The sequence below is a fragment of the Procambarus clarkii genome, chromosome 32 (genome assembly GCF_040958095.1).
Source record: "Procambarus clarkii isolate CNS0578487 chromosome 32, FALCON_Pclarkii_2.0, whole genome shotgun sequence".
NCBI classification, from domain to species: Eukaryota; Metazoa; Arthropoda; class Malacostraca; order Decapoda; family Cambaridae; genus Procambarus; species Procambarus clarkii.
Window position 1 is genome coordinate 33158481 of NC_091181.1, and position 26920 is coordinate 33185400.

Here is a 26920-nt window from a genome sequence, read left to right on the forward strand (position 1 = left end):
ATTAAAAAAAAAAAAAAAAAAAAGTCTGCTTGCAATACCTGGTGTAACAAATATTTTAAGAAAAATGTGAAATGAAGCATTCCACCCTACATTCCATAGGCCATTTTTGTGAACTCAACTTCTTCTTTCTGTTTTTACAAAAAATGTCAAGTACTTTATCATCAATTTAAAAATGTGAGCCATGCATCATTTTTCACTAATGAAAGGAACTTATTTCCTCTCTATTCATTTTACAATATCTTTTGAATTCCTAGTTACTCTTATCATAATCATTATTTTTCATATATATATGTTTAGCAAATTCACTTCTCTATTTCACTCAACACCCTTCCCTTTATGTGTAGTAATAATCACTACATTAGTCCAGTCTTTCTGCACATAACGCTCATTCCATATTATATTCTAGAAAAACATTGTGCCATGACAGTTTCTTACCTTTGCTATCTGCAACCCCTGAGCTGTGGCATTGTATCTCTCCACCCACGCTTCCAGTGTCTCATTATCTACCAAGTGACTTTGTAACCTGTTAACCGTCTTCCTCAATGTGGATACTTCCTGGAAACACAAACCAAATGTATTACATTTATGAAAAGTGTATTACAAGAACCTTGGCATAGAATATGGACAAAATTTGCATGGATGTGAAATACTAATATTTCAGCAGGTTTTCTGTATTAGAATAAAATATGAGAAAAGCATGAATAATTTGAAATGACTTTATACTGTAATACTGACTTAAAAACGTTAATATGGAAGAAACAACAGATGTATGAAGATTACAAAGCAAAGAAGCTTGTAGCACTTTATTTTTAAATAAAAGATCTACAAAATAGGTGTTCTAAAATATGACAGCTCATTTGTAAATTCATTATTAATGACTTCATTCATTATCTCTATCTCATTCCTCTACCTCAGGGGAATTGACAGAGTAGACAAGGACGGGTTATTTAACATGGGTGGTACTCGCACATGGGGACACGGGTGGAAGCCGAGTACCCAAATGAGCCACAGAGATATTAGAGAGAACTTTTTCAGTGTCAGAGTAGTTAACAAATGGAATACATTAGGCAGTGATATGGTGGAGGCTGGCTCCATACACAGTTTCAATTGTAGATATGACGGAGCCCAACAAGCTCAGGAACCTGTATACTGGTTGATTGACGGTTGAGAGGCGGGACCAAAGAGCTGCATGTCAACCCTTGTAAGCACAATTAGGCGAGTACACACGCACACACACCCCCTAACCTGACACTCATCTGACAACATATATATTGGCCAGTACCTCACACTTCTGACAACACATATATTGGTCACATACCTCACATTTCTTAAATAGCTCATCCTTCATTTCCTTTTCTTGTTGTTCCTCTTCATGTTTTTCTTCTTGTTCTTCTTGGCAATCTTCTAGCTCTTCCTCCATGTCTTCATCCACCTCCACCTCTTCCTCTTCCTCCTCGTCCTCCTCTTCTCCTTGAGTGTCAGAAACATGGAGGTCCGGGTCCTCAGCATTCTCTATACAGATGTCATCTTGGTTAGTCTGAGAGTCTGGGGTCAGCTCTGCCTTGCAGTCCAAGGTCACCAGGTCCTGGCACTGTTCATGGCACGTGTAGCTGCAATCTGCCCAACACAAAATACACTAAGTGAGCTTCATGAATACATACATACAATACATAAATTAACAACAATTTCAAGCATGTCCATAAATTAAGTTGGCAGTGGATTCCACAGTACAATTGAACCAGCTTATTATTTAATCAATTAGGTACAAATTTGCATATAATTACACATTTTATCCAGCTTTGTTAGTTAATAATTTATGATATCTTTTCGTTTTAAACTTAGAATATAGCGTTTTTTAAATTAAGAATCACGATTGATCGAATATTTTTAAAAGAAAATAATATATGTTATGATTTATTGATAAGAAATTAAAATGGCACACTACCAGCAATAGCATTATTTAACCAACAAATAAAATATATCAAAGTGTCTCAGGTCTAATCTACTTTATCTTTTGAAAACTGTTGAAACTTCTATTGAAAACGAATATCAATGCATCCCTGTATGAGGTAGAAGGTGTTTAATCTTTACACGCAGGATTTTCGTATAAAATGTCTGATTTGTGTATAGCAAATTGAACTTGAAAACTTCATCCTAAAATCCTGAGTGTCTTAACAGAAAACAAGAAGAATAAATTGGGAGGTAAATGTAACGGCCCAATAAGTGCAATTATGTACTATGTATGATAGTAATGAAATGTACTTATTACACAGTATTAAACTGTACTGTCAATTCGGAGGATGGGTTGATTTGTGAGACGTACCACTGGTCCACGAAACCCGAGAAAACGAGACAGGGCCATCCAACCCGTCTTCCAAACAAAACCTAAAAGTGATTCCATGCACCCGCCAAACCCCCTGTTTATGAATGAAAAACGGTTTACACACGACTGGCAACTGATTTCGACTTTTAGAACAAGCGCTTCACTGACGAATTTTGTTCGAACCACAATGCTGTAAATGCTTCACCCACATACTACAAATAATTGCCAACAGAACCTAAACGCCTAACCAATGCCTAAATATGCAATATGCTAATATATAACAATAATAATACATATGAGAAAATTCCTATTTTGAATGAACAGCATGTTAAAATTTATGAATGCGTCTTTGAGGTCGACCGCTGGATGGCATGGACTTGGTCTGAGGCATAGGGGAGGACAGGCTGAAACCGAGTACCCAAATGAGCCATGAAGTCATCATAATTTTTTTCATTGTTAACAAATGGAAGGAATGCATAGGAAGTGAAGTGGCGGAGGCAGGCTTTATATATTGTTTTGAATGTAGATAGGATTCCTGAGCCCAATAGGCTTAGAAACCTGTACGCCAGTTAATTAAGAGTCGAGAGGCAAGACCAAAGAGCCGAAGTTCAACTCAGGCAAACAGACAGGAGCCGCCGCGCGCCTTGTGGCCAGCGGGTGTGTGTGGGATATAATGGATGCTAACCTGTGTGTGGCGCTGCGGACGGGTCGCTCTTCCTACGTGGTTCCGCGGCCCCGCCTCCACAACCCGTCACCACCTCAGTCCTTAACCCTGTATTCATCCGTTGGTCACGGTCAGTGTATGTATACATCTAGTACTCATCCCCCAATCACAGTAAACCTACATAAAGATGTACTCATCCCCTGGTAACTGTAAACCCACGTAAACAACCAGTACTCATCCCCCTGATTGTGACAAGCTCCAGAAACTAGGCTACAGACTTAGGTAGAGTCCGCAACCAATCACAAACGACCACAAACCGTTGTTGACGGGCTGACACTCAACTTCCGACCACAAAAGGGTGTCTAATCCCAGCGCCCCGTCCCCCAACACATTTCAGGATAATTTTGTCTGATCCCTGACAAGACACCCCCACCCACTCTAACTCGCAGGCAACATTCTTTGAAGCGAGCCTCGGGGGGAGCGGGTATTAGTGGCAGCGGAAGCTTAACTTGCGTCCCACTTCCGAGTGTAAAATAGCTGCTTCTGACTCTCTCCTCTGCAATATCCACCTTTCCCTTACCTCTCCCCCACCTCTGTCTCCTCACCTGTGTCTCCCTCACCTGTCTCTCCCCCATCCCGCCCTTACCACCCCCTCCCCCACCCCTGTCACCCCCACCTCCTCTACCCTCAAGGCTAAATTCAAAATCACCGCAATTTCATAAAGACATCTGCAATGCAAAACACCTCCCGGGTGACAAGTGTGGAGCAGCTGCAGGCGCCCACTCTCCCCACGGGGACAACCCACCAAACTGCTTTATTATTTTTATTATTGCACTTTTTTTGTGATAGTGAGTAGTGAGGGAAGACGGGTTCAGCGGCTGTTCTAGTGTTCAGGTTCATCTCATGAAGGTCATCGATGACGAGGCTCCCGCGCTAGCACCTTGAGTGGGCGTGTCCTGAGGCCACCAGAGTGACGCCTGTGGAAGGCAGGCCAACACACGAGGTTGAGGAATGGGGCGAGGGACCAGAGGAGCGAGGGACGAGGAGGAAGGACCAGAGGGAGGGGTGAGACACAGACAGGATAACACAAGGAAAGGTATATGGAGTAAGAGAGGAATATGTATGAGTAGTGACAGGTGTCGCCCGGTGGCCAGCACTCCCACCTCCTCCAGCTCTCGTCACAGCAAAACTCCAGCCACAACAGCCACAAACAACATTGGTTCTTCCGTAAAGACCCCCTGAAATGTATTGTTCAATTCCTCCTCCATCTCCTTGTTGTTTACTATGATAATTGTGTTTGTCTTCACATATGGGTATACAGCCGCATGGTTGATCCCTAGCTTTTGCTTCTATGTCGTTTACAAACTGCCTTTCAGCTTCCCTCCTGCTTCAGGTGTCGAGTCCCAGTAAGGGAAGAGATGTATGTTGATCTAGTGACTTGTGGCTGCTCCTCTGAATGGGCACCTGGCAGCCTCACGTCGTAGTGCGCTGGTTCTTCTCCTATTTCCTGTTCCCTTTGTATTTCTTAAATTTTGTCTTCCTTGAGTTTACTATATTTCTCCCTATCTTCCTGAAGACATTCTGGCTAATGTATATTTCATTATATTTCCATCGCTTCCATAAAATTTCTCTTTCTGAATGTACATATTTCACTGGATTACTCGTCTTCAGATAACTTTCACTGCTTGATTATTCTTTTTCTGAAACCCTGAAGGGAGTTGTGTAGTTTAGATTTCCTTAATCCTTGGCTTCTTCTTAGTCCCACTTAACTATATAGATAAATACAATCCTCGGGTAAAGTCTCTCTCCAGGGATGTTCCCTGCCTCAGAGTCCATTACCCCTCCCCCACTGTCTCCAGGCCTCCCCATCTTGCTGTAATCTTACTGGCCTCAGCTATATTCCTGATTCTCCCTCCCTTCTTGTCTCTCTCTCTCAGCTGTTCCTTGTATTAATCCTACACATCCTACTCCCTTATTTTACTAATATGTGCTTCTGCCATTAGATTTAAGGTCAAGTCTGCTTCCAGGTTTTTCCTCCATTTTTGAAGCAAGAAGCTGTCTCCCTTTTATACTATACTATCATCAATTTGCATTTGTCTGATAAAATTCTAACAATTTCTAACGTGTGTTCAAATCTGTTTGCAGAGTATCACAGTGCCTCTTTGTCCGGATTATTCTCATTAGTTTTGCACTGTCTGTAAACAACATGAAGGAGCCAATTTCTTCTGTCAAGACGTTGTCCTTTATGAGAAACAGGATAAGTCCCAACACCGACTCTTGTGGTACTCCACTCTCTCTGTAACCCTTTGCTTCCTTCCTTCTTGAGAGAAAACACTCTTACATACCATAGGACTTTTTTTCCGATACACCAGCCTTGCTTTCTTGGCTTACGTAGAGTCTTGTGTAAAACCGTATCAAATGCTTTCTGACAGTCGAGAAAACCGAACTGTTCTAAGTGTTATACAAAGCCTGATTCGTATTAGGCTCTAGTGACTTGCAGGAGATGGTGATGCTGGTACACACCAGTGTCATTAACCAGTCTAGCGGTTTTGTCTCGTCCTATTTTTGTAAACGGAGAATCTCAGTCTGGAAGCTCTCTTCTGACTAGAGAGGAACTAAAATGACGTCCTGGACCATTCCAATCGACTTGAGAATGGTCCAGGACGGACCGAACGTCGTCGTCCCTTCACCTTCTAGTGTGTGGTCTGGTCAACTTACTTTAGTCACGTCACTGTGACTCATCGCCTGCAACTAAATGATACCGACTGGTCCTAGAGCCTTTGTTACGCCTGGTTTTTGTAATCGTTTCCTTACTTCTTCAGGAGTCACTACTGTTTCATAATGTTTCCTGTGGGAGTGTCCATTCAATTGTTGCCTTTACCTCCAGTAGCAGATCATGTGCCAGCTTATGGATTTCCTGGAGGATATTGTTAAATTCTCCGCCTACTTCCATATCATTCTCAGAGTGACCCTTCTCTTGTGTGTAGGTTGATCACCATATTAAAGTTTGGCCTTTGCCATGATTGTATGTTACCACTGTTTCTCATTTGGGTACTCAGATTCCACCTGTGTCCCCTTGTTCGCGTACCACCCGTGCGTGTGCGAACATTCTTCTCCACTATCCCGGGACACGAGCCCCACACCCACTATCCTTCTCCAGCCCTCCCCCCTCCCCATAAAAGCAACATCCCCCAACCTTCCCCTTCCCTTCCGCCCTCTCACGCAGGTCTGGTCCCCAGCCCGGCCAGAGGGTAGGTGAAGGAGGGTCCTTCACACGGCTGTTTGAATGTCACTTGCACACCTCATTATTGAGGTCAGGTTGACCTGCACGACCTTGGCTCCCTCTCCACCACACCTCCCGCGCCACCACCAACACTGCTACCGCCCGTCACCACCAACACAATTGTCAACAATGTCTGCATATATCGGTCCTCGGCGGCGCATTCCTCGCTCTCAACCCGGAATATGGATGTTTCAACAGGTCCCCTGTCTCCTGGTACCATCTCCCGCGCATCCTGTACCTCGCCGCGCGCCTCCGTACTCTCCGCGCCTCCCGTACCTCTCCCGCGCCTCCCGTACCTCTCCCGCGCCTCCCGTACCTCTCCCGCGCCTCCCGTACCTCATCCCAGCGCCTCCGGAGCCTCTCCCGCGCCTCCCGTACCTCTCCCGCGCCTCCCGTACCTCTCCCGCGCCTCCCGTACCGTACCTCTCCCGCGCCTCCCGTACCTCTCCCGCGCCTCCCGTACCTCTCCCGCGCCTCCCGTACCTCTCCCGCGCCTCCCGTACCTCTCCCGCCGCCCGTACCTCTCCCACACCTCTCCCGCGCCTCCCACACCTCTCCCGCGCCTCCCACACCTCTCCCGCGCCTCCTGTACCTCTCCCGCGCCTCCCACATCTCTCCCGCGCCTCCCACATCTCTCCCGCGCCTCCCACACCTCTCCCGCGCCTCCCACACCTCTCCCGCGCCTCCCACACCTCTCCCGCGCCTCCCACCCTCTCCCGCGCCTCCCACACCTCTCCCGCGCCTCCCACACCTCTCCCGCGCCTCCCACACCTCTCCCGCGCCTCCCACACCTCTCCCGCGCCTCCCACACCTCTCCCGCGCCTCCCACACCTCTCCCGCGCCTCCCACACCTCTCCCGCGCCTCCCACACCTCTCCCGCGCCTCCCACACCTCTCCCGCGCCTCCCACACCTCTCCCGCGCCTCCCACACCTCTCCCGCGCCTCCCACACCTCTCCCGCGCCTCCCACACCCTCCCGCGCCTCCCACACCTCTCCCGCGCCTCCCACACCTCTCCCGCGCCTCCCACACCTCTCCCGCGCCTCCCACACCTCTCCCGCGCCTCCCACACCTCTCCCGCGCCTCCCACACCTCTCCCGCGCCTCCCACACCTCTCCCGCGCCTCCCACACCTCTCCCGCGCCTCCCACACCTCTCCCGCGCCTCCCACATCTCTCCCGCGCCTCCCACACCTCTCCCGCGCCTCCCACACCTCTCCCGCGCCTCCCACACCTCTCCCGCGCCTCCCACACCTCTCCCGCGCCTCCCGTACCTCTCCCGCGCCTCCCGTATCCACTCACTCCGGACATTTGGTGATTACGAGTCTGCATGGTCTAATTCTCTAATGCGATTAGAGTCTGTATGTGTGCAGCAGTGATTTTGTCAGATACAACGGGGGAAGTAATTTACTGTAAGACAATGATTCAAGTGAGGTAACATTTTAATGTAAATTAGAGGAGAGAGATCAAGTGTGGAGGGGTGATGAGAGAGGTCAGTACTGGTCATGTGCGCCTCCACAACTGCCACTCTACAAGTTTACAACGTGTGCAGCTGCCCTTGTCAATGTTAACATTACCACACAGAAAATGAGGAAATATCTTAATTGATTATTGTGAGGTGTCCTAAAGTGGTTATTGTGAGGTGATCTTCAGGTTATGAGTGCGAGGCAGGGTTATCACCTGCTTGTCGTAAGGTGATGTCCTCACAAAGGTTGGCGGGATTTGATGTCCTCGTCGGTATGAGGTGTTGTAACATCACGGGATAATGAGGTGGGTTGCATCACTTAATTGTGCTTGCGGGGGTTGAGCTTTGGCTCTTTGGTCCCGCCTCTCAACTGTCAATCAACCTGAGGACGGCTCTGGGGGTCGTAGGCAAGGCATACGGTGCTGCAATTATACATGACAATCCATCACCGAAGACGGAGAAGGACGAGGAAGGAGCGAGGTTGGGAACGTGGACAAGGACAACCATGATGTTGTGGTAGGTGGTTGGTGGTGGTGACGATAGGATGGTGGGGTGAAATGAGGGGGGCAGGTGGGTATGGACGATGGTGGAGATGGGGGTGTGAGTGAGGGGGTGTGTGAGTGAGGGGGGGTGTGCGTGAGGGGGTGTGAGAGTGAGGGGGGACAAATAGGGGGCCGCATATAAGGTGTATCATAATATAACACAACGGGCATGTCAAGGTCCTCCTGCATTAATATTAAAATCCACTTATGGGGGTTAACCTGACTTCGCTCTGGGTTGTCACCGGGGAGGGGAAGAGATGGAGTAGAGGGGGAGAGGGAGGAGGAGTGGGAGAGGGAGAGAGGATAATGTGGTGTGCCTGAGGGAGAGCAGTTCCGCCACAGGAGCGAGGTGAGCACAACATATATATACATTGGACAGTTATTACAAGTAGAGGGCACGAGGTCGGCTGGTGGTGGTGGTGGGGCGTAGGGGAGTGTGTTGATGTAGAGGCCAAGACCGCTCTCAGCTACGGGATGGTTATATGGTGCCTTGCTGACCAGCCCACTCTTGTCAAGCCACACTAGACGCAAGGTGCTGACCAGCCCACTCTTGTCAAGCCACACTAGACGCAGGTGCTGACCAGCCCACTCTTGTCAAGCCACACTAGACGCAGGTGCTGACCAGCCCACTCTTGTCAAGCCACACTAGACGCAGGTGCTGACCAGCCCACTCTTGTCAAGCACACTAGACGCAGGTGCTGACCAGCCCACTCTTGTCAAGCCACACTAGACGCAGGTGCTGACCACCTCACTCTTGTCAAGCCACACTAGACGCAGGTGCTGACCAGCCCACTCTTGTCAAGCCACACTAGACGCAGGTGCTGACCACCTCACTCTTGTCAAGCCACACTAGACGCAGGTACTGACCAGCCCACTCTTGTCAAGCCACACTAGACGCAGGTACTGACCAGCCCACTCTTGTCAAGCCACACTAGACGCAGGAGGCAGGTGTTGGTGCGATGACAACACACACACACACACACACACACACACACACACACACACACACACACACACACACACACACACACACACACACACACACGTGTTATGGTGCTGTAGCAGTGGTCGGAGAGAGAGAGAGGGGGGCGGGGGCGCCCCTCGGCACGCCCCTAACATATCACAAGTTTATCACCGCCTCGACGGAAGGCATTAGGAATTTGACCTTCGTAAACATCAGTAAGAGAGACTTCAATTACGTATTTCCCCAGTTACAGTAATATTATATTTGTATCCGGACACTGATGTTTTTTTGTTTTTTAATCCATTAATTCTACCTCTTGTAGCGGTCTGTGGTCACTATTCGCTCTAAGGAGGAGGACGTGACCATTACTCTCACTACATTGCTAGGTATTACTCTCGCTGGGAGACCAAGATTGCTGCGTGCCCTAAACTGGAAATTCCACTATGGGAATTATACTCAAGTAATCATTGTAAGACACTCTTTATAGGCAGGCGATGAGTCACAATAACGTGGCTAAAGTATGTTGACCAGACCACACTAGAATGTGAAGGGACGACGACGTTTCGGTCCGTCCTGGACCATTCTCCGAAACGTCGTCGTCCCTTCACATTCTAGTGTGTGGTCTGGTCAACTCTTTATAGAGTACGGGAAATTTGCAGGTCAGTTTGGTTCATGTTAACTCCGGATCACATAACCGAGTTCACCAGCCACACCACACAAACACTACCTTAATATTACAGTGTTGGTTCCAAGCAACATGTGGAGGTAAAGTTAGAGAGGAGTGCTGGTGTGGGATGGGGAGGGGAAGAGAGGAGGGGCTTGAGACGGGAAGGGTAGAGGAAATGACTGGAGGGAGGGGGAGGTGGAGGGCCCCAGCTGGCGGCGTCAGGGGAGCCAGGGGGGCGGGGGAGCTGCGACCCTCCCCCAACCTCCGCCATCACTCTCACATGCTAACCTAAGTGACTTTAACACACCTCTTAGGGCCGAGCAGGCGGGGAGACGGGTGGGTGGGACAGGTGCAGGCGGGGAGAGGGAGGGACGGGTGGGTGGGTGAGGCGAGGTGCAGGCATGAAGACCTGCAGCTAGCGGCCAAAGTGGAGCCTCACTTGCGACGACCGGTAGCCAGAGAGTAAAGCTCCACTCAGGAGACCGTGTAGTAAGAACCGCTGCCAAGCTCCAAGCATAAAAGAGCGCAGCTACGGCTCTTTAGCTCCAGTTACGAGGGATCGAAGCAAGGAAGGTCAAACCTCGTACAAGATCGTGCAACCTAGTTTGCGGAGGGGAGGGGGGGGGGGGGTTGAGGATTTCACGGAAGCAATCGGGGAGGAGGACCCCCCTAAGGTCCGTGTATTAAGACGTGCGGCAAAATGCTAGGGCGGATCAAGGTTCACAACTGCGTACAAGCAGCCATGACGGGATGAGTAGGTGAAGCTCTACGCGTCATTATTTAACCGTTTTATTGAATTTCAAACACACATTGAGGTTTTTTTTCTCGAACATTACGGCGAAGATGAGCTGCTAATATAAAAGCTATCTGCTAATCTTTTACACTATGATGACCAACCACACACCAGAAGACGATTACACTCTTAATATAAACATTAGTCTTCAGCTACTATACACAACGATGTTAGAACATCCAAAACTGTGGTGTAGTAGCGAGCGTAAGATCCAGGAACGGCTGCTGCTGCCGCCTTGATAAGCGTCCCTGGGGCAGAATAACAAGATGATTCCCTCTTTCGCTGCAACAGCGAAGGGAAGCCTACCAGGGCGGCATTTTTCCCAGGCAGAGAGCGGACCTCAATCCGGGAGATCCCAGGAAGGGTGGGGGGGGGGGGGGGGGGGGGGCACACTATACGGTCTATCTCAGGCGGTGGAAAAGACACATTTCTCTCGTTTAGTCCCGGGCGGCGGCACCACATGGGATGTCCCAGGAGGGGTTGGGATGGAGGGAGAGAGCACCAGCACACTGGGTGCGAGGGGCGGGACACGCCCATCGTGTTACAATTACCGCGGTGATGGAGGGAGCGTCGCCTCGCCCGCTAACCAGAAACTATCGTCGGCCTAGGCTCTGGAAATACAAATATTTCCAAGGATTTTTATCTGGAAAAGTTTTAATGCATTTCTTCAGAGATATTGTGACCGTTGTAATGACAGTGGGGGGGGGGGGGGGGGGGACGAAGCGCAGATTTGAGTCGCGAGATGAAGATGGATGGTTATGGGCGACTCACCACCACATGCTATAGAGCTCCCTATAGAATATGGTTGGTCTCAGTTACATATATATTATATTATATATATTATAATTTATGACAGTGTCAGACCACGAAGGAAGAATTGAAAACAGGAATTTCCTTAAGTACTTTCGTATTTATACATCTTGAGAAGGATCAACCCTTCTGAAGATATATTATTAAATACGAAAGTACTTAAGGAAATTCCTGTTTTCAATTCTTCCTTCATGGTCTGACACTGTGGTATCAGACCACGTTTTCAATTCTTCCTTCATGGTCTGACACTGTGGTATCAGACCACGTTTTCAATTCTTCCTTCATGGTCTGACACTCAAATTTTTCACGATTCACCCGCCCTATATATACTATTGGTCAGATCTAAATAAATCATAACTCTTTATACTAGTGCTTTCTTTGCTTGGAAAGTTTGAGTTTTATAAAATGTAAATGTTTATAGCACCACGGTCTTAACAATAGCTGGGGATACCTAGGTATACCTCAGCTACTTCTGTCCGACATTTGACAGTGGCCAGCAGAAGTAGGAGAAGCTCACAACTCTACGGTCACCCACACCCACGTTTAATTTACTGCAACTCGAACAGTCTTCAAATTTGAAACACGAAATCACTTTCATTAATGCCAATGAAAACCACAACAAATCTTACAGCAGAAAGAGTTAGAAAATTTGTCAGCACAAGGAAAATAGCGTTTGTTGTGCGTAGCGTGGAATGTGGAGGCGGGGCCTTGCCTGGGGTGAGGGGTGTGAGGGAGAGCAAGGAGGAGTGAGGGAGAAGGAGGGCGGAGGGGTGAGGGAGAGCAAGGAGGGTAAGGCAGGCGTGGACGATGAAGTAGGTTGAGAAAATCAACTGTCCTAAGAGAGTTTATGTGGCCACTCTCATACACTCACACACCCTCCTTGCTCCCTCGTACTCCTCTCTACCAACTGTAATAAAATCCCCGTGAATGTGCATATGGATATCTCATGGCGGCTCCATTACGTACCTCACGTGCCTGAGGGGCAAGGGGGGGGGTCTTCTGTGACCGTGAGGGTAGAGGCCGAACTGTAAAATATTCCTATGTTTCTAAACATAATTTCAGAATGTTCCTTCTACCTAAATAGAGAATAAAGGCGCGCAATTACATGAAACATTACGAACTGCTGTGAGAGTAACTCCACCCCCTCCCCCCCCCCACACACACACACTAGAGTTATCACTGACGTAACACCAATAATAATTGTTTATCCTCAGCTCTCAGATGTAGACACAAACATTACTCCTTGGTGCTACAGGTCTTCCACCAGGCTTGGCGCCTTTTGACAATTACTTTCAAACATTACTCTTGATCGCCCGAGTATTAAATATACGTGTTAGAGAGAATAACATTTATTTTTTTCTCACGAAGTTTTGGATAATTAAAGTTTCCCCCAAAAAATATATTTCGTAAGGTCTGGTTATCGGAAATGACAGCACCGATAATATCAAAACCCAAATTGCCTTCACAAAATACTTGTTTACTGGCATTACACTACTTAGGCCCTTTAATATTACACCAGTGTCGATTAAGTGGAGATTTTGGAGGAGAGGCGAACCGTGAGCGGCCATCACTTACCCTTACCACACCACCGCTGCGCCCTCCAGCCCCATTCACCCTTCCAACCGCTGCGCCTCCAGGCCCCCCCCCACCGCTGCGCACTCCAGCCCCCCCCCCCACCCGCTTCTGCGCCTCCAGTCCCCCCCCTCCCAACCGACTGCGCCTCCAGGTCCCCCCCCCCACCGCCTGCGGCCTCCCAGCCCCCCCCCCACACGCTGCGCCTCCAGTCCACCCCCCCCCCCACCGCTGCGCCTCCAGCCCCCCCCCCACCCGCATGCGCCTCACAGCCCCCCCCCCACCGCTTCGCCTCCAGTCCCCCCCCCCCCCACCGCTGCGCCTCCAGCCCCCCCCCACCGCTGCGCCTCCAGCCCCCCCCCCCACCGCTGCGCCATCCAGCCCCCACATACAGATGTACTTCATATAAAATAAGAACAGCTGGAGTTTAAGCCCTTAATTCCCAGAGTTAAAGGAATACAAATGTGGTTAAATGATGCGGAGCGAACCTCTGTACTCACCTAGTTGTGCTTGTGGGGGTTGAGCTCTGGCTCTTTAGTCCCGCCTCTCAACTGTCAATCAATCAACTGTTACTAATTGTCCCCCCCCTACATACACACAGGAAGCAGCCCGTAACAGCTGTATAACTCCCAACTACCTATTTACCTGCTAGGTAACAGGGGGGCATCAGGGTGAAAGAAACAGTGCCCATTTGTCTCTGCCGGCCCCGGGAATCGAACCCGGGCCACAGGATTACGAGTCCCGCGCGCTGTCCTCTCAGCTACCAGACGCGTGCGCGCGCGCGTGTGTGTGTGTGTGTGTGTGTGTGTGTGTGTGTGTGTGTGTGTGTGTGTGTGTGTGTGTGTGTGTGTGTGTGTGTGTGTGTATGTGTGTGCGCACGTGTGTGTGTGCACGTGTGTGCACGTGTGTGCACGTGTGTGCACGTGTGTGCACCAGTAAGGGTGCGGGCCACCCTCCCTCGCCCCCACTCACCCCGGGCCATTCCCTCACAACACAAGAATGTGCAAATTAATATCAACACGCGGAGTGCTGGCGGTGTTCACTCTCCTCATCTGCCTTAAAGTAATCAATGAGCACCCGGCGCCTCCACCCGTCACCAGCACACAAGGAGCACCCGACGCCTCCACCCGTCACCAGCACACAAGGAGCACCCGACGCCTCCACCCGTCACCAGCACACAAGGTTCACCCGACGCCTCCACCCGTCACCGTAAGTGAGGTACTTACGGTACACATGCACTGTATTAGTCCTCGCGTATCGTGTATTAGGCCTAGGAAGGTTAGATTAGTATAGTCTGTCAAGGCAACACAAGTAACATTTTCTGGGTTTCTCCAACTCAACAGTTCTGATTTGTACGTTCTAATTGTGTTGTGCGTGGGTGTATATGCTATGGTGTTAGGTGAGGCCGCGTGGGGGGAGAGCTGTAGCCTCGGGGGGGGGGGGGGTGGTGTCAACAGGACCCGTGGGGTGGTGTCAAGAGGACCCGTGGTGGCTACACTTACCCCCCTGTGGTGCTCTCTCCTCCTCCTCAGGCACCACTACCCCCACTACCGCCTCCCTCCCTACACCACGCCCTTCCTCCATCACCTCTGGCGCCACTTCTTTCATGCTTCCTTCACTCGCCCCTCCCTCCCCTTCACTCCTTCCTTACTCCATCAACCATACTACTCCCTCCTCCACACACCTTCCTCAACCCACCCCCACCACCCTCCCCCCCATCACCCCACCACCACACCCTCCCTCAACAGACAGCTTCGTTCTCCCTTCGCTACTTTTTAATATTTTCTTGTGGCTGTTATTACCATTCTGAAGCCTAGCCATCGTCTGTTCCCTCTACACCTCTCCCCTCTTCTCACCGCTCCCCTTCTCATCCCCCTCGCAAATCCCCAATCACCACCACCCCTCCCCGCCATCTCCCCTTCCCCCCCCCATCTCCTCACCATCATTTATCCTTCCTTCCTCCCCCTCCCCATCTCTCCCCCCATTCTCTAGTGCCCTAACTCGATGCCCCGCCTCCCTCACTCTTTCCCTACGTGAGGAACCATCCCTGATCTCTCTCTCTCTCTCTCTCTCTCTCTCTCTCTCTCTCTCTCTCTCTATCTCTCTCTCTCTCTCAATCTTGACAACACGGACCCTTGGCACACCTCTTGACCTGTCCTTCACAAGTCACCTCCCTCACACACTCCCTCCTGCCACTCCCTCACTGGGGGTGGTGGCAGGGGGGTGGAGGGGGCGGGGGTAGAGGGTGGCAGGGGTGGCAGGAAAGGGTGGGCGTCCTAGGCCGCCCACACTACCTGCTGCTGCCGCCCTTTACACACAAAATAAAGAGAGGAAACAATTTGGCCCCGGGGGGTGGGGGGGGGGGGGGTGGCCATTATGAGGCCGATCCCCGCGTGCAGGCCACTCATAGCCCTGCTACACCACAACCATCCATAGGCCTACCACCACAACTCACAGGCCCACTACCACGAACTATAGGCCTACCACAGCCACCCCACACAGGCCTGCATCAACCCATATATTTACCACAACCACTCACTATCAACTACAGACCTACCACAACCACTATCAGCCACACAAATACCACTACTAGCAATACCACCTCCACCACCATTTATAGGCCCATCCCCCCCCCCCCCAGGTGCAAACTGTCACTACCTCCCCACTCCCCAGCACCCGCCTCCCCCCCCGTTGGGGAAGTATGTCACCCTCCTCTCAGTAAATAACAATAATGGGTCTGCCTTTTATACCTGACATAAGAACATAAGACTTAAGGAAACAAGAGGTCTACTGGTCTAAACGAGGCAGCTCCTGTTTATATCCGGCCAAACTCATTCATATACCTGTCTAGCCTGCGCTTAAAGCAATCAAATGATCACATACGGCATTACGTTACCCGGTAATTTGTTAAACAGATCAACCACCCTATTTTCAAAACCAGTATTTACCCAGGTCTTTCCTGCATCCAAACTTATCTAATTTATATCTATTGTTTCGCGTTCTATTTTGTGTTTATATATTTAGAACGTTATGTCATCCTTGTTATAGCCTTTCATCTATTTATATTCTTTATAAGTGTCACCCATGACTTTTTTTTTTCTTTCAAAAGTAAGGTCAAGTTTTTTTTAATCTCTCTCCTCGTAAGGAAGGGTTGTAACCTCTTGGGTTACCTTCGTCATCTTTCTCTGGGCTAGTTCAAGTACCTATCACTGTTCAATAGGGCGGCGAACCCCACTAAACGGCAGAGACTCGAGTGTCTGTGGCAAAATTTCTTTGGAGGACAAGAAAGGGGGAGAGGTTTGTGTCTCTGGGTGGTGTGTGGGGGTGTTGGGTGCAGCGGAGGGCGAGGGTGTGTGGGTGGTGTGTGTGGAGGTGTGTGTGTGTGTGGGTGGTGTGTGTGGGTGGTGTGTGTGGATGGTGTGTGTGGATGGTGTGTGTGGATGGTGTGTGTGGATGGTGTGTGCGTGTCTGGGTGGTATGTGGGGGTGTTGGGTGCAGCGGAGGGCGAGTGTGTGTGGGTGGTGTGTGTGGGTGGTGTGTGTGGAGGTGTGTGTGGAGGTGTGTGTGTGTGTGTGTGTGGTGTGTGTGTGTGTGTGTGTGTGTGTGTGTGTCTGGGTGGTGTGTGGAGGTGTTGAGTGCAGAGGACGGCGAGGGTGTGTGTGGCTTGTGTATTGCTTACTTACGTGGAGGACTCCACTTATTGCACTGGAGCTCTGAGGCTACCATAGTGGATTAATCATGGCAGTGGCTAGGAGATCCCAGCCCCCCTTGCACTAGGAGTGGGGGGGGGACACTGGCTTAGTCTCTTGGCTCACGAACTGTCGCCAGCGGGCATGTTATACCCACCTTTGATCAATATGCTACACATGCGTCAGGTGTTGATAATGTAACGTGTACACCATTATGGGTGTCCACACACGTGGCGACAGTCATGTGTAGACAACACTGGTAGGTGTTGTCAACAACACCTAGTCACCCCTCGTCGCCCACACACGTATTGATGCAAAATACTCACACTGTTTAGTGCATGGTATTCCATACTAACACGGAGCAGACTGCTGCAGCCTTTGTTAATCACCGTTACTGTGAAGTATGGTGCTGCTACTCTCTCTCAGGGAACAGTAGCGCTCCTGCACGCAAAAGGTTTTCCCCACCTCTCTTACGGTTGCGTAAGTAGTGCAAGCAAACTCCAGTGTTTATTTTAATAGAAAACATGATAGGGAAATAGACAAGGAGTTTAAACAACCGACGGCTAGAGGGGCGGGCTTCGAGAGGCGAGGCTCGATCCTGCAGGTACAAATAAGCGAGTACGTATACACACACACACACACACACACACACACACACACACACGGAGGAGCGGTGAGGTAAACTCAATTGTGGGAGACTGAAAAACAAGGTGTGGCGTTGAAGGCGGAGAGGTTGTCACCCTTCACCCCCTCACCCTTACTGGGGTGAGGGGTGGTGTCACCCTACACCACCCTTCCCCCACCAGCGTACAAGAAACTGTCATCCTACAGGGAGCTCCCGGAGGCTGAGGACACCTTATTCCCACCTCTCACCATGGGAGGAGATCAAGCCCAAGAAACAAACCAGTGTCAAACTGGGACTAAAGCTTATTTGCTGAAGATGAAGAAGTGGAGTATTTGACACGGAGTGGCCTGGATAGGAGGCGCCGGGAGTGGAGCCTCGTGCTTCTGGGCTGTGCAGGTCTTGTCTGTGTCGAAATATTTCAGAGTCAGAAAGCGACAGCAATTGAGGCATGACAATGTTATCCATCATGGCGTGGGCACTAGGGAAGACCCGCACTTTCTTGTTTCATACTGGAGATCGTTATTGTCCCGTGGCGGCTGTGGACACGGCTGATCACCAAGTCCGGCCTCAGCACTGGTAGTGGAGGAAGACGTGTCAAGTACTGGTGCAGGGAGATTACTGTGAGGCGTAGGGAGAGCATCTGTCCGCAGGTGTCCACACAAGGGGCACCGGCTGGGTCCGTTGTTGTTTTAGATTCAGCTGCTCGGAACAAAGTTCCAAGCATCACGGGCTATGGTGAGCCCGTAGTGGACTTACCTGGCACAGGAGATGTGGGAGAGCGGCTGGGAGAGTGAGAAGGGGTGCTAGCGTACCGCCCACCTTTCACTATTACAGGCAAGGAGGAGGAGGACTCTGTTTTGGGCACGACAATGGCAGCCGGGTATTAGCAGCTCGGCCACGCTCTTATGATCATAATACCTCACAACACACTGTATGTAATTACTCAGTCTGTAATACTGAGAAAGTGAAGCGCACATAAGAGGTGGTTAAGGAGAGGGTGCCGAACTGGCCCGTCTCTGCTCTTCTCTACATCGTCTCAATCACCACTCTCTGCTGACCAAACTTGTCACACTCATCACGGCTCCCATCCTTCAATATCGTGGCCCCCCGTGCCTCATATATCGACTTTATCATTTATCTCCTAATTAAAAACAAATCACCGTGGTAATCCAAGCGTCCATTAGCAGACCTTCCATGCCAGAGGTTATGGACTCTCCGGCGCTCCTCTCCCCTCTGGGTCAACATCATTTACACTCCGCGGGTCTGCTCCATATCTGCTCTGTGACCTCTTCCTCCACCTTAACCCCCACTACCACAACCACTCCACTACCACCACACTCATTGCCACTACCACCACCACCTTCCACACTCTCCACTACCCCCCCCCCACACTCCTGCTACCATCATCTACACTACCACTATACAGTGCCGAGTCGCACTAAACAAGTCACACTAGGCAGTACTGACTCACACTAAACAACACTATGTACTACTGATTGACACTAAACAACAAGAAACAACTACAATTTCACCCTTCTTTGAATTTCATAAACATGTTTTGGCAAACTTTTGAGTTTCCAAAAGTTCATCGCGAAAACAATATCCATTTCTCGTCTCCACTCCTTCCTTCCTTCCTTCCTTCATCAGGCAGCAGTGCCGGCGCTGCAGGAGGCAGCAGTGCCGGCGCTGCAGGAGGCAGCAGTGGCGGCAGGCAGGCCGCTAGGCAGCAGTGCCGGCGCCTGCAAGAGGCTGGCGGCAAACAGAACTGCGCGTCTCTGAGAGAGGATCTTCTCGCCTGCACACATGCTTGATGGAATGCATCTTTTCTGTTGGGGTGTGCTAGCAGCAGCTTGGACGATGACAATGATGGTCACCGCTCTTGGATACTCCACAGACGAGACTTCTAACTCTGTGTCAATAAAGACGCATTGTTAAAAGTACACTAGAGTGTGAGAGCTAGTGGAGAGAGAGAGCAGCCATGCCACTCCCGTACGCTACAGTTCAGAAGTGTTTGGCCCCCCAGGTGTAGTAAAGTGTTTGGCCCCCCAGGTGTAGTAAATCAAGACACCTCAAAAACTGGGAATGCCAACGAATCCGCCCGGTAAGTTGTAGAGATAATCATCCAGCTTACAGTAAATCCTGTATCCTTTATACTTACACCTGGGAACACAGAGACAACGGAGATTAACCTACACCTCTGCCTCCTCTCTGGAACCCTCGTAGCCTCATGAACAACTTTCACGTAAGTTAGAGTAGGCAAGTTTAAAGTGGCTTTTCCTCGGGTTGAGTGGAAGAAAACTGGAAGCTGTCCTGATGACGCAGAGAGAAGAGAGCGAGAGCGTCAAGGGACAGTAAGTGCAGCCTCCAGGGAAGGGTGGGGAGTGTGGCCAGAGGCACACACAACCACCTGGCCAGAGGCACACACACGACCACACCACCTGGACGACCACCACCACCTGGCCAGAGGCACACACCCACGACCACCACCACCTGGCCAGAGGCACACACCCACGACCACCACCACCTGGCCAGAGGCACACACCCACGACCACCACCACCTGGCCAGAGGCACACACCCACGACCACCTGGCCAGAGGCACACACCCACGACCACCACCACCTGGCCAGAGGCACACACCCACGACCACCACCACCTGGCCAGAGGCACACACCCACGACCACCACCACCTGGCCAGAGGCACCCACCCACGACCACCACCACCTGGCCAGAGGCACACACACGACCACCACCACCTGGCCAGAGGCACACACACGACCACCACCACCTGGCCAGAGGCACACACATGACCACCACCACCTGGCCAGAGGCACACACACGACCACCACCACCTGGCCAGAGGCACACACACGACCACCACCACCTGGCCAGAGGCACACACATGACCACCACCACCTGGCCAGAGGCACACACACGACCACCACACCACATGGGCACCACACACGACCACCACCACCTGGCAAGAGGCACAACACACACGAACCACCACCACCTGGCCAGAGGCACACACACGACCACCACCACCTGGCCAGAGGCACCACACACACGACCACCACCACCTGGCCAGAGGCACACACACACGACCACCACCACCTGGCCAGAGGCACACACACACGACCACCACCACCTGGCCAGAGGCACCCACACACGACCACCACCACCTGGCCAGAGGCACACACACACGACCACCACCACCTGGCCAGAGAAGCACAGATGGCTATGTTGAGAAATAGAGGAATGATTCACACGCGTCAAGAACACTTCACCATTTACATGTGGGACATCTCGCTCCACTTTAATAACTGTACTTGATAAGTGGTCGTGAGAGTACGTGGGGCGCTCCAGTGTGACTGGTGACCACTGGAGACCTCAGCCCGGCCACGACAACACTGCCAGACGAGACCACCTCAACCTCTCAATAAAAGATGTTAGAAAATAGTTGTAGAATGTTGGTGGAAATGATGTAGTGTGAGGCGAGTGTGTTATGACAGGCGTCGGGCTCCAACACACACACTCACTCCTCACTAAGAGCGCTCTCAAAGACCTCATACATTAAATTTAAATGACTACTCAATGTCTTTGAATGTTAAATTTTTGCAAATGGTCTTCTGAATAGTTCCCCCGCATCACCCACTGCACCTGCTTCCACAACCGGTTTTCATGGCGACAAAATTAAAATAATCAGGTTTTGTAAAAATCCCAAAAATTTTTATATTTCCCTACACGTGGTGCTGCGAGTGTTCTCATTAATACACATGTTGTCTTCACCGCCCGTGGTATTATTACTGTTGTTGTCCCTGTTGAACACGCTTCAATCTGGCACACACCACCATATCTTATTCACAGTGTTTTGTGTTAAAGAGGAGATGGCCAAGCTGGGCCAGCACCCACCCAATACCACCCTTGTGGCACCACCAGCAGTGACGCAACACCCACTGTCCACCGCTCCCCCAGATAGGAGCGATGGAACTGGTGGAACTTGTAGCGGGAGGAACTGGCGGCAACGGTTCCTCCGCCCAGTACCCACACTTGTGGCTGGAGTAGTGGAGGCGAGGGGTCCCTCCACCCGCTATCCTTCGCTCTCCAATCTTGTTGCTGGAAGCTAAGGGCATGTACCCGCCCCTCTGCCAGGTACCCAGACCTTGACATGCGTCATCCAGCACTGCTCACAGCTACCAGCAGCGAGACCGACAATATACTTGCGTGCGGCGGCCCAGCAATAACAGTCACCCACTGGGGCCTGCCCACCTTCACTGCCGACACCCTCTCTCAACCACTGCCACAACAATTTCACAACCGTTAAATTAATATTGGTGCTTTGGAACGTGGGTATTTGAATGCTACTTAAAAATCATCTACTTCCGTGGGTGTCATGGCCCAGTAGTGTGACGGGGGGTCAACACCCGCCCATGGGTGTGGTGACCTAGTAGAGTGAAGGGGTCACCACCCGTCCGTGAGTTTGGTGACTTTTCCAGGTAAGCAGCCCCCTTCCCTCCCAGTTCGCAGAAAGACCAGCTTTAAGCTGCAATGCGCCTCGCGCCCCACACACCACCGCCGCCGCCGACCTGCACAACGCCTTCACCAATTTTCACACGCCACAAAAGCTCTCATCTTCAGGGAAAACACCAGACGAGTAAAAAAAATTGTGGAATCTTGCAGCAAGTCCTCAGGGTCTGTAAACACAGAGTAAAGGCCATGAATTCTAGACACGGGGGCGGCGGCGTAGCTGGACCAGCAAGTATGTGGCCATAGAGACCCAACATAACCAAGTCAAGGACACACATTTGATTTTTATTATTATTAATATTCATGTCTTTGTCTCGTGTGTGTGTGTGCATACCACACAATGGTAAAGATAACACAAGGGACACTGCTGACATCTTTATAACAATAGTCAACATTGAGACTATCAGTAGGAGCCACGGGGAGGATTCGAACTATGGCTTTGGGCACTTCCAAACACAGGCTCGAATGTACTGCCAATGTTTGACCACTGCACCACCACATGGTCGGGTTGTAGTGGGACCATGTAGTATGGTCCAACATTGACCATACACATGGTCAATGCTACCATATAATTCTTTATGCGGGCATTTATATTATTTACAATGCTATGTTGGTTTGTAAATATTTACACTCTAGGTAATCAATACGTCCAATTACAAATATTTATACTGAAAATAAAAGTTATAGATGAAGGAGGATATGCCTGGTGCAGGGGTGCGATGGGGACGGGGGGCAGGGGTGCGATGGGGACGGGGGGCAGGGGTGCAAAGGGGAGGGGGAGGGGGTAGGGGCGCAATGCCACATTTTATGGACATGTAATGAAGACAAGAAACCCTCTGGTCTAGACGAAATTCATACTATGCAGGCTGGTGTGGTCGGAGTAGGTGGTGGTACGAGGGTTGTGGTAGTGGAGGTGGGATGGTCGGGGTGGGAGTGTGTAGGGGGAGGTGGAGGGGTTGTAGGGGGAGGTGGAGGGGTTGTAGTGGGAGGGGATGTTGTGGTAGGGGGGGGGGTGTTGTGGTAGGGGGGAGGTGGAGGGGTGGTGGGGAGGAGAGTCAATACAACAAAAACTTGGGCCACAACTTGCAAAGGGACTGACGAATTCCAGTGCCGCAGTCCTCAATATTCATAATGGTGCCGAGCTGCCACTATCATTGACACTGACGGCTTGCCTACCTGCCTGCCTCCCTGGCTTCCTGCCTGGCTTCCTGCCTGGCTTCCTGCCTGGCTTCCTGCCTGGCTACCTGCCTGCCTGCCTGGCTGCCTGCCTGGCTCCCTACCTGCCTGCCTGGCTACCTGCCTGCCTGCCTGGCTCCCTACCTGCCTGCCTGGCTCCCTACCTGCCTGCCTGGCTACCTACCTGCCTGCCTGGCTACCTGCCTGGCTCCCTGGCTGGCTACCTGGCTGGCTTCCTGCCTGGCTCCCTGCCTGCCTGGCTACCTGCCTCCCTGGCTTCCTGCCTGCCTCCCTCCCTGGCTTCCTGCCTGGCTACCTGCCTGGCCACCTGCCTGGCTCCCTGCCTGCCTCCCTGGCTTCCTGCCTGGCTACCTGCCTGGCTACCTGCCTGCCTTCCTGCCTGGCTACCTGGCTGGCTTCCTGCCTGGCTACCTGGCTGGCTTCCTGCCTGGCTGGCTTCCTGCCTGGCTACCTTCCTGCCTGGCTACCTGCCTGCCTGGCTGCCTGCCTGTCAGGAAACCCCACCTTTCAGCCTATCTATCTTCAAAATAATTTTTCCTCCTACGTGTGTATCTGGCAGGGCGGGCCCCAGCCTGGAGCTGACGGGGGTACCTGGGCAGGTCTGAATAAAGAGCGCCACCCACATGGATTCACCAACAGCCAAGGGCAGAGTTCTCAACATTATTGGTCACGACGGTTAGTGGAAAGCGCGCGCTCTCTCCTCTCCAATTCAAAACGTGTCTTTGGCTTGATGTTGGGCTTAAGGCCTATCAACTTCTGAGGGAGTTGATAGGCCTTAAACTATAGGTTACTGACCATCCAGCAAGTATCCTTTGGTCATTAAAATGTTTCTCACATACAGGTTTAAAGTCTTGAGGGGAAGTTCACCTGCCTGCCAACAGAGGGCAGTAGTAGCTTTGTTGTCAGCACAGAGCAGTCAACATTACACCTCTCATCCCTTGGTCAGTCACACTGCCAGTGTAGCTGGAGCACTAACGGTATATGCCAGCTCTCTTTTCATTAACAACATTGTCATCACGGCTATGTAGACCAGAGCTGTGCCACTCCCAATCTTGGGAGTATATATACACCAGTTTACAGTCGCCCTCCCTTACTCTTGACACTTTTTGCAGATTTATATTTCAATTATATTTAGCCCTTTATGTTTATTCATCATTATAAATATGTTTACTAAGGCTTGAGCTTAAAGAAATTTAATTTTTTTTAAGTTTTTCACTGGCTGTTTAAAAAAGAATTATAAAGTAATGTGTTTGGCATCACTGGAGAGACCAAAGTTATATATAGTTTCCAAATAAAATATTCACATGTTTCCCCCGAGGACTGGAAAAACAAGTGGTGATTTTTAACACAAAAATAAAATATGTTTTCATGATGTACTTAGATCATTATAAGGCCTCTTGATTCTTGCACGGTATAACAAGAAGAGAAAGAGAGAGACAGAGAGAGACAGCAGAGAGAGACAGAGAGAGACAGAGAGACAGAGAGAGACAGAGAGAGAGACAGAGAGAGACGCAAAAAGAGGAGACATAACAATAACTTTACACACAGAATCACAATAGCGTGATGCATCAAATGAACAAATCCACAAGGGCCGTGACGAGGGTTCGAACCTACGTCCGAGAGCATCCCAGACGCTGCCTTAATCGACTGCGCTACAACATGGTAAAAAAAATTGCAACCAGAAGTTCTACTGCCCTTACTTGGACCCTGCAGCCTCTCCGAGACACAAACTAAGATATTACACAATTCCCCATGCACTCCAGCTCTCTCAATAGGCCGTTCTACCTCTTCGCCCTTATTTCATTACACTTTTTTTTTTGTTCCTAGTCTTGTATATGTGTACGTATACTCACCTATTTGTGCTGCAGGGTCGAGCTTCTGCTCTTAAGCTCCGTCTTTTCGCCCATTATTAGTTCAATACAATGACTAATTTCCCCCACGTCTTATCATATTTACATTTAAAGCTGTGTATCAAATTGGCTTGAACCACTTCCTCATCTCGTCAGTTCCACTTATTGACCACTCTTAAGATTGACCAATTTCTTTCTGGCATCTCTGACTCGTCTGTGTTTCCAGTTTTAAATTATATCTTGTCGTTCTACTACTGTTTAATTTGAACATTGTTTCTATACCTACTTTGTCAATCCCCTTTAGTATCTTGTATATCGTTTTCATGTCTGCCCTACTACTATTTTTTCCTACAGTGTAATGACGTCCAGTTAACTCAGGCTTTCTTCAGAGCCTTGTTTCATGTTCCTGGATCTTTTACTTTATTTTTATGGAAGTACTTTCCCTATACACCAGCCTCTTTTTATTAGTTTCCATTGGGGTCGCTTGAGAGGAACATCAAAAACTTTCTGGCACTCCAGAAAAATGCAGTCTACCCAGCCGTCTCTTTCTCCCGGTTTCATTATTGTCGTCTTGTCATTGAATTATAATAATCTGGTTAAGCAAGATTTTCCTTTTTTGATTTGATGTTGATACGTGGAAACATTTCGAACATTTTTATGTTCGAAATGTTTTACGAGTCTTTTGAATAGTCTCTCTAATATCTTAATGGGAACACTTGTTAGTGATGCCTGTCTCTAGTTGAGTGGCTGGTGTGTGTCTCATTTCTGGTATATAGGGAACACACTTGCCACTCTCCAACTGTCACGAAGTTCCCCCTCCCCCTATGTTTAGTGAGGAGCTGAAGACTACAGCAAGGGGTACACAAAGACCAAAGAGGGACCAAAGAGCCAGAGCTCAACCCCCGCAAACACAACTAGGCGAGTACACACACAATGCGGCAGCTGCCTCATACTCGCTCCTCTCCCATCCCTCCCACTCGCCCCCCTCTCCCATCCCACACACTCGCCACCCCCTCTCCCACCCCTCACACTTGCCCCCTCACACACTCGCCCCCCTCTCCCACCCCTCACACTCGCCCCCCTCTCCCACCCCTCACACTCGCCCCGCCATACTAATCCCCCCCCTCACCCCCCCCCCCTACACTAACGCGGGTGGACCAGACAGCCCCTTACGCGTGTCTTCCTCTTTACTTCCGGCTCCCACCAGCGGCCAACACAATACTTTTATCTTCCACTCTGGGGGCGTGTGGTGCTCTCACAGCCCCTCACTGCGAGTCTCTACACTCACCCTCATAATGACCCAATTCATAGTACACACTCCCCCCCCCCCCACCCTCCCCTCACACTCTCCCCCATGAGTGAATCCCTCATAGTGTCTTCTTTCATAGTGATTCCTTCACAGTCTCTCCCTTCACAGTGTGTCCCTCGTGTCCTCTCATAATGTCTCCCTCATAGTGAGGCCCTTTATAGAGTCACTCTCAATATCACCCAACATAGTATCCCCCCCTCATAGTGTGCACCCCCCCCCACAGTGTCTTCACGGAGTCAGAGACTCTCAGAATGAGGTAGAATCGTCATATAGAAGGATATAGTCAAGTCACAACTTCTTATATATATCAGTCATTGTTCCCACAGGCACTGGTCCCCTCCGCTGCAGTTACGGAGAACATAAAAGACTGTAACAGTCTAACCATAAACCTAGCCTGCCATAGGCCTAAGAAATCCTGAGCCTAACATGCCCAATCTCAGGCCTAGTACATATATGGGTCTTATACGCCTTTAGTTGGTGCTCTCTCTGGCCCTATACTAAATTTACATTACAAAACGTGGACTTAGATTGCTTAGAAAGGCGGAGTCCAAGAGCTAATAGTTCGATTTTACAGACACATAGTAAGTACACAATGGTGGAACACTTTTTACACCTACACACACACGCTGAACTCTCTCTCTCCCTC

The 26920-nt window shown here is 50.4% G+C and overlaps 1 protein-coding gene across 2 annotated transcripts in view; it reads right to left on the bottom strand.

Moving 5' to 3' along the window:
• The window catches only part of LOC123759390 (uncharacterized), a 103758-nt gene that overhangs the window by 16402 nt on the left and 60436 nt on the right, over positions 1–26920 (bottom strand). For both annotated transcript variants that reach the window (XM_045744376.2, XM_069335192.1), the window contains exons 3-4: positions 1319–1617; positions 436–555 (exon numbers count right to left, since the gene is read on the bottom strand). In XM_045744376.2, the coding sequence (XP_045600332.2) occupies positions 436–555; positions 1319–1617 (419 nt within the window). The remainder of the gene's footprint in view (positions 1–435; positions 556–1318; positions 1618–26920) is intronic.